Source organism: Dreissena polymorpha, chromosome 13 (assembly GCF_020536995.1).
Source record: "Dreissena polymorpha isolate Duluth1 chromosome 13, UMN_Dpol_1.0, whole genome shotgun sequence".
Classification (NCBI taxonomy): domain Eukaryota; kingdom Metazoa; phylum Mollusca; class Bivalvia; order Myida; family Dreissenidae; genus Dreissena; species Dreissena polymorpha.
The window spans coordinates 36,150,076-36,163,245 of NC_068367.1; the positions used below are offsets into that span (position 1 = coordinate 36,150,076).

The following is a 13,170-nucleotide window of genomic DNA, read 5'->3' on the forward strand; positions in this document are numbered from 1 at the left end:
GTCTCATCTGGATCCAAACTGTTTGCAAAGGCCTTCAAAATTCGGTTTCAGCACTAAAAGAGTTAAAGAAATCTCTTCTAAACATAAATCGAGCCGAGGCAAAAAGGGTCGTCCCTGAATAGCCTGTCTAGGCCTATCTGGGTCTACACTAGACGCTCATTCATTAAGCCCAGATTTTCCAGAACGTGTCTCGTATTGTCTACAACTTGGGCACATCTCTGTATTTAAACACAACCTAAACCAGAAATAACAAAAATACCCATGCAGATTTCTTTACCCTAATATTTAACACACACACTCACAAATGGATATCATAATACATATTGTCTACAACTTGGGCACGTCTCTGGGTTCTACCCGCCAGCTTGTTGGAAACTCCCGCCTCCTCCGCTCGCGCTCGGCATCTATGGCCTCGTGGTAATAGCCGTAGTACTCTCCCCTTCCCTCGCGCTGAATAGGTACCCAGGCATCGCTCTTCGGCCAGGGATTCTGAAGGGTTAAGTGGTTTTATTTTTTTATTTTTTCAACAGCCTGAGCCCTTAGGATTTAGAGAAATAGTGCAATAAACCATGAAAATGGGGAAACTTTTACATTATTAATATGATAATAAATAACAGAATTTCACACACACAAATTCAATGTATGTTAAGCAGCATTTTAAAATTATAATATTAAGTGCTTAGCAAATATATGGTTGTATAATTAACTCAATAAACCGCTTTTTGCATTTATTTGACAGAAGTATTTTTTGCTACTTCAAACCATTATCAAGCCTTTGATTTTTTATGAACAATTACAATCTTCATTTTTGGCCATTTACGTATATTTTCATTGATTGAAGATTAATTTACTTTGTTTAATAGACAATAGAAAAAATGTATACTGCTAATTAGTTTACTGCCGACTTAAAATGAGCTATTGTGTGTTTAACATTATTCAAAATTATTTCAATTATATCAAGACAGTAACGATTTCCCAGGGTGAGTTAAAACATTATTACTTTAGCTCCATTGCATTTAAAGCCTCAGGCTTATTAGACGCTCTCAAGTCTATTTCCTGCGCCAGAAACCAGTTGGTGTCTTTATGGGAGACCTAAAGAACCCTCTTCGAGTGGGGATTGAACCCGTGACCTCCTGGTCACTAGGCGGACACCATATCCATTTTGCCACGCCGACTTATCCAAGGGTTAGCATGTTAACCACCACTTATGCAACTGCCCTACTTGATTCAGTGAAAGGGGAGGTGAAAGGCCAAATAAACAATTTCATGACCAATCACCACAAAAATTATTTGGCTGGGTAAAAAATCTGATTTATAATCAAAAATGCAACTATCGGTACAATCTAAGACAAGCACTGTGACAATGCAGCAGGACAAGGCAAAAGAATATTACCCCTTTCCCACCTAGATATGTATTTTCACGCATTTGTTGTCCATAAGAAAGTTATATTTAATTTAAGACCTTTCTTACTAGATTCAAGTTTTAAAGGCTTCATTTCCAACCCTTAGATACTGATGAGCAGCAAACAGCATAAAACCTGAACAGACTGCGAGTTACTCGCAGGCTGTTCTGGTTTTATGCTGTTTGCAAAAGCCATTTTCACTTTGCTTCTGAGTGGGAAAGGGTTACCTGGAATATGTCTTTAGGTGGCATGGAGGGCAGGTTACGTGTGTACCCCTGCAACTTAAGTGCTGGAATGCCCGTCTGCTTGAGCCCAATGTTCTTGTGATAGTAACCTGATTAGATAAGCATTTTATGTTGCAATAAAGATTTACTCACACATAAAGATTCGCTCACATATATATATATATATATATATAAATATATATATATATATATATATATATATATATATATATATATAACATTACTAGCATGTCAGTTTTATATTTTTACATGATTGCAAAATGCAATTGAATTGCACAATAATACATATATTGTTATAATGGTAAATAAGAAGTTTTGTTATATTTTGGAAATTAAATATTGCTCTAGTTTCTTTCAAGAATTAATCAGAAAGGTATCAGAAAAAGGGGGCAACATAGAATTACATATGGTGACAAAAGGGCAGCTGACTTACCTGTTTATGTATGTTAAAAATGATACATTATATTCAAACAATTATAATAACAATAATAACTCAGCAAAACATTTACAATATTGTTTTATGTACAATGTATAATCATCAAGCATAAAAGATGCAATAATAAAGTGTGAAAGGCACTTTGAATTCTCAATTTAGAATATATGCTTTAAAAAAAAAGTTATCTTCAATTCTTACCAGAGGCTAAATTTTTAAAATATAATTTTGTTTATGAATAATCATTCATCAAAATAGACATACTAATAAAGTATAATTAGGGTTTTGCATGGTCAATTTGGATAATGTGTTAAACAATAAATATTTTATATTCAATTGTTACCAGAGGGCGTGTCTCTCTGCCTCATAAACTCCACCCATTGGTCTTGTGACTGCATGTGGATAGCATCACGCTTTGTTTCACGTGGCAGGGACCTAAAAGTATAATTGTCCGAAATCGTCATTTTTTGCTTACCAGAATGACAGAACATATCTTTGGACTTTAATTTTCCATGTTTCAGTGCAACTATGAAGAGCAAAAGCCATGAAGTGACTGCATATCGCCCTATTGGTGCAAAAAGGTACCATGTGCCATCTAATTTCATATGTCATATGGTACCTGTTTGCACCAAGGGTCGAATTATGTATCGAATTATGTATCATCATGCGAAGCAATCATTCAATCAGTTACAATACTCTGCTGTAATGTGAAAATAAATGAAGGAAACGACATGTGCAATATTTAACAATTCTAATGCAGAATTCATTTTATTTTTGTGTTCCAAAGCTTGTAAGGGAAATTTTAAATAAAGACCATGAAAAACATTTGCTTGAAAATTGCCGTAAATTTTCTGTCCTCATTGATGTTACCTTGACCCATTCTTTGACTAAAGAATTAACCCTTTAAGCGCTGGAACCAAATTTTAAAGGCCTTTGCAAACAGTTTGGATCCAGATGAGACGCCACAAAACGTGGCGTCTCATCAAATCCGAACTGTTTGCTATTCTGATAGTATTCTTTGAAAAAAATGGAAGAAAATGCTAATTTTAGAAATTCAGCAGACAACATTTTAGCAGACGACAAATTTCCCAGCATGCAAAGGGTTAAGAATAGACTTAGGCTTCACACATAAACCTTAGAGTTTGCATATATACATGCTTAACATGGAGCTGATCTCATTTACCCTTTGCATGCTGGGAAATTTGTCGTCTGCTAAAATGTCGTCTGCAGAATTTCTAAAATTAGCATTTTCTTCGATTTTTTTCAAAGAATATTATCAGAATAGCAAACAGTTTGGATCCTGATGAGACGCCACGTTCTGTGGCGTCTCATCTGGATCCAAACTGTTTGCAAAGGCCTTCAAAATTCGGTTCCAGCACTGAAAGAGTTAACATATCGTTCATAACGAATGATTCAATTCAGTGTGTTAACTGCCATGCTTGACTTGACTTTTGAGGAGTTTTGGTACATTACAATTTTAAGAATATTCTTTTACATTACAATTTTAAGAATATTCTTTATTTTAAAGGGGCCTTTTCATGTTTGGGTAAATTGACAAAATTGAAAAAAGTTACTTAAGATTCGCAAATTTTCGTTTTAGTTATGATATTAGTGAGAAAACAGTAATACTGAACATTTACCATGCTCTAAAATAGCCATTATATGCATCTTTTGCGATTTAAAAACCCGAACATTTTAAAGCGTTGCAACGCGAAATGAATTAATATTTTGGAGAGTTCTGTTGTTGTCGTTATATTTTGTGAAACTACGAGGATTGGTTATATGAAGTATAAAATACACCTGCCATTGTATCCGGAAGGATGGCCGAGTGGTCTAAGTGGGAGACTTTTTACTCCAAGGGTCAGTGGTTCGAACCCTGCTGATGGTTACCTTTTTTTTCTTTTTTTAATTTTATTCTTGATTTTTTTACTGAAGCTTTTTATATCCAATGTTAACATTTATCAATATAAAGCATTTAATGACAAATTTCAAAACATGCCCAAATCAGTGAAAAGGCCCCTTTAAGATGCAAGTCTAAGAATTGTTTGATGAATATTGGCCCAGCTCACCTGTGGTCATGATACTTGATCCAGTTTCCTCTCTCGGATGGAACATAATATCCTGACCCCTCATACACATGGGAGAGGCCATCTCCCGAGAGATAGTTGTTGGACGGGGTGGAATAGTGGGGACCTGGTAGTGGAGCCGACATTGCTGAAAGTTGATAGCCTATCATTTTATTTTAGCCATGTTCTTGGAAAACTGGGCTTAATGCATGTGCGTTAATCGTTGTCCCAGATTAGCCTGTGTAGTCAGCACACACTCATCAGGGAAGAAACTCTTTGTCTAGACTAGAGTTTTGTTCAGACAGACTTCCTTTAAAAGAAATATTCCATAAAAGAGGAAACTGTCATTCATGATTTTCCTGTACAGACTGCACAGGCTAAATTGGGACGACAATTTATGCACATGCAATATGCCCCGTTTTCCCAAAGCGAGGCTAATTTTATTTCATGTTGGTTTTTAAATTTCAAAGTTCCTGAAAGATGAGGAGGACATTTTTATTTTGTCGAAGCTTCTTATAGTCATCTTGATCTGTTTCGTAATATTTTTATGTGTAAGTACACGTGTCCTTTCTTGAACAGGTCAAACTAAGAGAAATGTTTTCGATATAAAAAACAAGCATATGTTTTGCTCTTTTAAATTTACAGGAAATACCAGCCCCATTAAGTTTAAACTAAAGCCCCTACGAGTACTCCTATAAATATGAGGTCGATTTACATCGACGGGGTAGCTTACGTCTAATTATTTGGACTACCCTACGAGGAGGAAAGTTGCTTAAATTTTAAAACGAATGACAATGGAAGTCGGTGTAAAATTCGCATTGTTAAACTGGATTTAATTTGCATGCAGACGCAGACACGATTGCAGCGTGCGATCTGTTTTTGCAAAATGTTTCAAACTAAGTTGAGACAGGCATCGAGTTTACCTTTAATTAAATGTCCACAATGTTTACCTGAACACCGCCTCACCTGTTGTTTACTTCCGTTGTCAATGCTAACCGGTGTGTGTAAATAAGTCACTTCGTCTGGTTAGTCCCTTCAAGGTAAGTCGATAGATTTGTTGTTTTGTTTTCTTGCATTCCATTTAAGTGTTTGGTTATTTATCGCGGCAAACTCTTTGCGTCACCGGTTCGGCGTTAAACATGTGCATTGGTTGAAACAAAAAGAATTGTCATTTAGGTCGGCATTTTACTTAAACTAGAGGGCACTTCAATTTATCATTTATGTATAATGTGAATCCAATTGTGACTCGTAGGTAGATATGTACTCATTTCGAGCTGGTTACATTAAAAGTTATATTACAAATTGGCTTTTATATTTACACGTGTTATATAAAGCGTGTGTGTTTTTATTTCAAAGTTTATCAGTTTCTTTCCGAGCCATTCTCATTATGTGTGGACACTGAGTGTTCTCAGCACTCCTACCTAATTTACTATCTAGCTAGACTTACGAAAGTTGGGACGAACTTTAAATGATAGCTGCAAGTTCCAGGTATTTTGCTGTTACTGTTAGATGTCTCAATTGTTTGTGTGGCCTTGTGATATCGGGGGAAGCCGGAAAACCGACCTGTCCGGTATGGTGACCACCATCCAAACTTAAATGCTGCCGGGAGTGAGCATTGAACACTGGTCAACTAGGTGAGGAGCGAGTGCCTCAACCAATGCGCTCGCCGGACAGTCCATGTTTTATATAACATATGAAAGCATTACAATTAGCAGGGAGTCCATCTTATTTGACACATGTTGGCATTGTCGAGCTCATTTCAAAGTAGCTTACAACATGGATAGTATCCTTTGTCAACCCCCTTTATAATAATCAGAAGTAAATGATTTATGTTTGTTTTAATGAGAGAATGATACTGAATTTATTTTTATCAGAAACAGAGCCCCCAACACCCAAAAGCAGTTATGTGCCAGAGATGTAAGATATGTGTCAGACAGCATTGATTTTCAGTATAAAATAGATTAATCATCCAGAGTCTAAAGGCTTTCTGAGAGCCTGACAAATAGGTTTTAGAATGCTCAAAATCATTTTCGTCCGGGGGGCCTCGCCCCCCTTGCCCCCCTACCAGGGCGGCCCCAAAACCCCCGGACAAAGTTTTTCAGGCCTGGCCTTCAGTCCTTATTATCAGGCCTGATAAAACGTGTAATTATCCACGCGACACATATATTCTTATTTAAGGAAGGTTACACAGCTGCACGATTTTTTTGGAAATTTAAAACACACGATATATTGACAGTTAAGTACCTCGATGCAATCGTGTAACGTGGTATATGCAGTTGTAGTTAAGTAAATAAAAATGTTCACACTTGCCTTAAATAAAAGATTTATGAAGCAAAGTGTTCATTAATGTTTTCTATCAAGATAACTTTATCGTAGAGAAACCGCTAGCGTTTGCCATTGACTATTATACAGCGGTATCAGCCGTTTTAATAACATTTTCTGCCTACTAAATTGTTCTGTATATTTGGTAAATTGCGTATTAATGAACATATGTGACTTATATAATCTATTTTTTATTTAAAGAAAAAAAGTATGTTCGCTAAAAGGTGCTCTATAGTTTCCAAAACTATGAGATAATACGTTTCTTACTTTCTAAATAGATAATGTATGGGCGAATGTTATAGCATACGTTTATTAGGCGAACTGCTCGGAGAAAGAATAATTCGTCGCGGAAATGTGTCTCGTGTTCAGTACACCCGCCAGTCGTTTTTTAGCATAGGTGCTTGCACCTATGCTTAAGGTATATACCACATTTTGAAAATCCACATCGGTCGGTTACCCTTTATGAAGCCTTACCTGATCAAAAATCAGACGAAATATCTATTTAATTTAGCATATGGTAATTCTTACAATTTTTTGGGGGGAAACGTTTTTCTAACGTTTTCTTCCAAGAATATTGCTGACACCGTTTTTAGTGAATTTTTCTAAGACCGTTTTATGTCAAAAAATCTTCTTATAACCTAAAACAAATTTCGTTCGTAAAACAATTCTGTTCTTGTTGATAGTGACCTCACACCTAATTTATATGGGATCCCAATTTCTATTTCCTTCGTTTACTGTTCTGTGAGAGGTCAAATGTTTACATAACTGAATTAATAAGGCCCTGGTTAAAGTATATGTAACATTTCATCGGTTAATTATAAATAGAAATTAAAACATATTCTCAGCAGGAAGTGGGGCATAAAGCACTTTTATTCTTTGAAAATGTGTAAAAAATGGCGGAGTACGATGAATGTTTTCTGATTTATGACATGGATTCTGACGTGCCTTTCTATGGATTTGATGAAGTAGAGTTTAAAAGTAAGAGATGTGTTAATTGAAGTTAAAATGATTTACTTTGAGCCAGAAATTTACGTTACGAGTAGAGTTAACGGTTTAAATGTGGCATCGGATTTTAATTTTAATGGATTCGCGTGAATTCTGGACGAGTGCTGTGTCTGTAAAATATTAAATGGAAAGCTGTAAATGTATCAAGTCGGAAAAGAAAACGGATGGTTGCATAATGGTATGCGTGAAATAATGTAATTCTACGTATTTATTTTCATAGTTATGTCATTTTGTAACCATTCACATTCGTCACTATTTGGAATTCCCGTTTCTAAAAATAGAGCATTTTGTTAACAAGGGGGGCGACTCGTGATGTCAGCAATCGTTAAGGCTACAATATACTAAATAATCGAGTCATGAAGGGCTGTACTTTCTAAACAAATCATCATATTTTCCTCGAAGGCATGTTGTACACTTTGTTCTGGTTTTATCGTTTGGAGATATTGATAGGGTAAGCATAGGTGTTCACTACTTAATCCCTGAAATAGGAAAAAGTTGGAGATTAAAGTAAAAAATGGCACTGCAAAAGGTTACAATCCACTAGAAAACGGCCGAAAAAGGCGCAAAAACAGTCGATTTTGATTTGAGTCGAATTTGTTTTTGGTTTGAACATGACAAATCTTTTTTATTGCTTAAATCGATTCAGCTAAGAATGCCCGTCAAGAAAAGGTATGGTTATGGGGGTCTCTATGTGCAAAATGTTGTATTTATTTTCGCTCAAAGTTGTCGCTTTTACATCGAAACATATAAGGAAACTATTTAGTATATTTTGACCTAAACATTTACTTCAGCCGCATCTTCCCTGTATCTTGCAACTATGCTTTCAGCGCCATCGGCGCTCTCGTTTTATCTTTGTATTCAAGCAAATTTAATTGTTCAATAATACACGAATAGTAAATGAGCCTCGATCTTGGAAAACGGGGGTAAATGCATGTGCGTAAAGTGTCGCCCCAGTTTAGCATGTGCAATCCACACAGGCTAATAAGGGACGACACTCTGCTAATTTGTGGTATTTTTGGTATTAATACCGGTAAGTATCTTCTTAAAAACAATTAAGTTAATGCGGTAAAGGTTGTGCCTGTGCAGACTGCACAGGCTAATCTGGACGTCACTTTACGCACGTGCATTAAACACCGATTTCACAGATCGTTGATCAGAAACGTTTTTTTCTCCGTGTGGCAGTACAGCAAACACTGCCGCCATGGAGAAGGGGCTCGAATACAGTACCAGCCGGGGGTCGATCCTCGCCGAGCGCGGTCCCCGCAACATGGTGCCTCTCAACAATTACCTGGCCGGAACCGGAAAGAGCATCGTGTGGATGGGCGCCGCCTATTATGTGCCGAGCGAGAACAGGTTCGTAGGTAAACCGCAATTATTAAAAGTGAGCCTCGCTCTGGAAAAAAACGACTCTTAATGCACAGGCTAATCAGGGGCGACAATTTCTGCAAACACTAGATTTTTGTTTAGAATAGACTCCCTTTCAACAACAAAATCCATACAATGCATTAAGTCCCGTTTACCCAGAGCGTGACTCAAATAAATTGTTACCGTTGATGAACACTCTAACCACTGATTAATCAGATAACCGCTTCGCTTCCAGAGAGAACAGGTAATTATTCAAACCATGATTATGATAAAAATGTTATTCGCTGATAAATCCTCTAACATCTGATAAATGAAAATATACTTAAAAGTACGCCGGAGTGGCCGGGTGCCATAAAGCGTAATTTCCGCACCCGGGGCACATTGTAGTAAATTTAAGAGTACCCAGGGTACTTTTAAGTAGTACCTGAGCCGGAAACGACCAATTTAGCCTTAGTTACAAGCAACAACCGAACGGTGCACACATTTGCTATGTTATATGATAAAACATGTACAAAATCGCATTCCAGATAGGGGCATATACATCTAAGCAAAACTTTGATTCGTTTTGTCGATAAAATAGAGTGCTCGCCTTGCATCGAAACGCCGTAAGCTTGAGCTTTTCTATGAATGCTTACGATTTTTTTTCTTAAAACTTACTGGTGTACCGTAGTTGTCTACCTTAACTCAATTTTGTCTCAATCTTTAGTCTTTTTACTAAATCTAGCTTCAGTTAATGTCTTGGAACAAGCTGTTTGAAAAAGCTTTCCTAGATGGTTTATGACTCATGAGCAATAAAGCGAGTGTTACTTTCTTCATCACTCATGCCATCAATAATATAGCTCTACACAAAGCGAAATAAATACTTTCCGTTCAACAAATAAATGCAACTCGTTTAAGAATCGTGACACAAAGACGAGGTTTTGTTTGAGTCTCTTTCTGTGAATATTGGGCTCAATGCATGTCCGTAAAGTGTCGTCCCAGATTAGCCTGTGCAGTCCGCGCAGGCTCATCAGGGACGTTACTTTCCGCCAATACTAGATTGTCATTTAGAAGAGACTTCCTGTAAACAAAAAATTCCATTAAAGCGAAAAAAGTCCTCCCAGATTAGTCTGTGCGGACTCCGCGAGATAGTCTGGGACGACACTTTACGCACGCGCATCAAGCCCAGTTTTTCCAGAACAATGCTCATTTAAACGCTCTTCTGGTCTTCAGATGGATCCAGCAACACGAGTACCGGACGCTGCCGCGGGAGGCGCGCCGTGACGCCATTTACTTCGAGAGCGAGGACGACTGGGTCGCCTGGAAGGATCGAAGGGATCGGCCGTCACATCCGTCAGGTGAGTGAACCGACCGTCGCATTGTTAAACACAGTGTCATGGTGATTTTATGAAAACGGCGATATGATTGTGTTGCTGGTGGTGGTAAAGCGGGAGCAAAGACGACTAGGTCGTCTGGAAAGATAAATATAACAATTATTTAAAAAAATATAAAATTACAACGCTTATGAATTTATTTTCATCAGCTGATATTGTACATCTACAGAGGGTCTTTCAATCGATATTATGCCTTTCTGTCTGATTTTCAACGGGGGTATTGTGAGAACCGTAAGAATTCCGGTTTGTCGTACCGCCATCACGGTCTAACAAATTTCACGCTTCTCCGACCGTCACACCCTTCCGCTGAGTGGGCGTGATACTGTTTTCAAAAATTATTATGGTGTTAGTGGTAGTGGTGATGATAACGAAGAGGACGTTGACCTCTACGGTGACGCCACGGAAATAATCAGCAATGGTAATGGTGATTGTTTTGTTGATGATGATGATGATGATGATGATGATGATGATGATGATGATGATGATGATGATGATGATGATGATGATGATGACTATGCTGATCATGATGGTGATGATCATGATGATGGTGGATAAACTTATCTTATGTATTCTGAATCAAGTTTATTGCCTTAGTGCTTGGAGTTATTCGTTTCGAAATTCCCTTTCAGGGATATCGATGTCTGGTTACCCCACCGCGTATACCGGCGTCCCCGTACCGACCCTTCTACCGTCCAAAGTGAATGCAATCAACAGACGATGGTCCGGTGCTGGATACTTCACTCCGTCCAGTAACAGGTAAGAAACGGAACAGACAAAAACGGTAAATCATTTTCTAAATAGAAATCGCGTCGTTATCGTTGCCCGGTTCTATTAAAAACCGGTGACTGATTTTATTTAATAAGCGGTGACTGGTGACTGATAAACTGAAATTAAATAAACTCAAATCGGCGATGCGCAAACAACAACACACAAACAGGAACAATTGTGATTGATATTTGTGTCCTGCAGATGGTTCCACGACACGGATAGCCCCGGTCTTCCGAGGGAGTCTCTGCAGTTCTACAACGAGGAAGACTGGCTAAAGTTCAAATACATGGTGGCAAATCCAAACATGAGAAAGTAACACACGGTGGAGAATCCAATATGAGAAAGTAACACACGGTGGAGAATACAAACATGAGGAAATAGTGTCAGCATTAGTCTAGCATTATAAAACTGTTTATGAGCTTCGTTGTATCAGAATTAGTATATACATGTATTATTCTAGCCTTGTTCTCTGAAAACTGGGCTTAATGCATATACGTAAAGTGTCGCCACATACTAATCTATGCAGTCCACACGAGGGACGACACTTTTCGCTTTTATAGAATTTACCGCTTAAAAGAGACTCTTCGGAAGGAAATTCCAATGTGAGCGGAGAGTATTGTCACTGATTAGCCTGTGCGGACCACACAGGCTACTATTGGGCAACACTTAACGTACATGAATTAAGCTGAGTTTTCCCAGAACATGGCTCATAGGGTTTAACCCTTTGCATGCTGGGAAATTTGTCGTCATCTAATATGTCGTCTGCTGAATTTCTAAAATTAGCATTTTCTTCGATTTTTTTTCAAAGAATACTATCAGAATAGCAAACAGTTTGGATCCTAATGAGACGCCACGTTTTGTGGCGTCTCATCTGGATCCAAACGGTTTGCAAAGGCCTTCAAAATTCGGTTCCCGCACTGAAAGAGTTAAAGGGACATTGTCTCGATTGTAAGATATTTAAACTTGACGATTATTGTGTGACAAAATGCCATTACAAAATAATGTAAAACGGCTCAAAATTAAAAAAAAAATATGTTGATGAGCGAGAAATTAATTGCATTTATAACCTTCCGAAATTCGCAGTACTTTTAGATATGCACTCTCTCAAATCGATTCCACTTTTCGGTTTCAATTTTCTAGTTTTCTTAACCCCATTGTTATAGTTTAATTTCCATGACAAAAGTTTAAGCGTTTTACTGATTTTTTTTAATCAATTCGTGAGCAATATTTTAGTTGATTTCCTTGTGCTGATTGTTTTTAGTTTGTCCGTAGTGTCTGAAGATGATAAGTTTACGGCGTAATAAAAGTCAAAAATCTATTAAACGAATATATCTTAAAATGTTTAAGCAATTACACATCAAAATATCGCCCTAAAAGATATCGCAGCAAACAAAGTTTTAAGGTGTCTAAGAATGTCTTTTAAGTGCCATGTCGACCAACGACGTATGCTTGCAAGTGTGTGTATTACCTTGTGAAATGCATTCCTAGAGACTAAAGCTTACAACGAACAATCAAACGAATTGTTTTATGGGATAAAGTCGATTTACATTTTTGCAGTTATTTTTGTTGGATTTCAGTTCTAAACATCGTATGAAAAACTTCAGTTCGGTGCATTTTGTTTTTAATTTATATTATTTGTTTGTTGGTATTTTTTATATTGTTAAAACTGTTTTGTATTGCTTTATTGTTGTGGCTTTGGATATACATGAGGTGTATTTCCATTTGCGCTTAGTTCATTGTCTTTATTTTAACGATATGTTCACGGTGTTTTCGAAACTGTTCACGTTTTACTTGCATATAATTGTTATGTTTATTTTGTATTCGCAATAAATAAGTTACCGTTATTCAATCGCGTTCAGTTTCTACCATCGTCTCTCTAAATATTTAAATGTCATAAATACATTACCTGCTATATATTAGCTTTCTCCTTTCCAATGGGAATTAACCCATCCGGAAAATTAACTGGAAACCGGCCACCTCCATACTGTAATGCAGGCCAGGTTAAACATAGTGCAATGCAACTAAGGCAAAAGCCAGTAACCAACACTCAATATTCTTTCCGGATCGACCAGCTGTAGACATGCCATTTTCATGGCATTAAATTCAAAATTGTTTTTCGATTTATTTCACTTGGTTGAATGGGGTTTTAAATATATAAATTGTGTTTTATCATTCTTCTATTTATTTGGA

The 13,170-nt window shown here is 37.2% G+C and overlaps 2 protein-coding genes across 2 annotated transcripts; one reads left to right on the forward strand and one right to left on the reverse strand.

Annotated features, from left to right (window-relative positions):
• Positions 1 to 264: 264 nt before the first annotated feature.
• On the reverse strand, positions 265 to 5,152 carry LOC127856637 (uncharacterized). The gene is made up of 5 exons (XM_052392957.1): positions 5,098 to 5,152; positions 4,151 to 4,295; positions 2,425 to 2,516; positions 1,631 to 1,737; positions 265 to 489 (listed from the first exon to the last, which is right to left on the reverse strand). The coding sequence occupies exons 2-5, from the start codon at positions 4,291 to 4,293 to the stop codon at positions 328 to 330; spliced, it is 504 nt and encodes a 167-aa protein (XP_052248917.1). The 5' UTR covers positions 4,294 to 4,295; positions 5,098 to 5,152; the 3' UTR covers positions 265 to 327.
• On the forward strand, positions 5,048 to 12,824 carry LOC127856636 (uncharacterized). The gene is made up of 5 exons (XM_052392956.1): positions 5,048 to 5,187; positions 8,657 to 8,827; positions 10,052 to 10,176; positions 10,842 to 10,968; positions 11,182 to 12,824. The coding sequence occupies exons 2-5, from the start codon at positions 8,676 to 8,678 to the stop codon at positions 11,294 to 11,296; spliced, it is 519 nt and encodes a 172-aa protein (XP_052248916.1). The 5' UTR covers positions 5,048 to 5,187; positions 8,657 to 8,675; the 3' UTR covers positions 11,297 to 12,824.
• Positions 12,825 to 13,170: the final 346 nt, after the last annotated feature.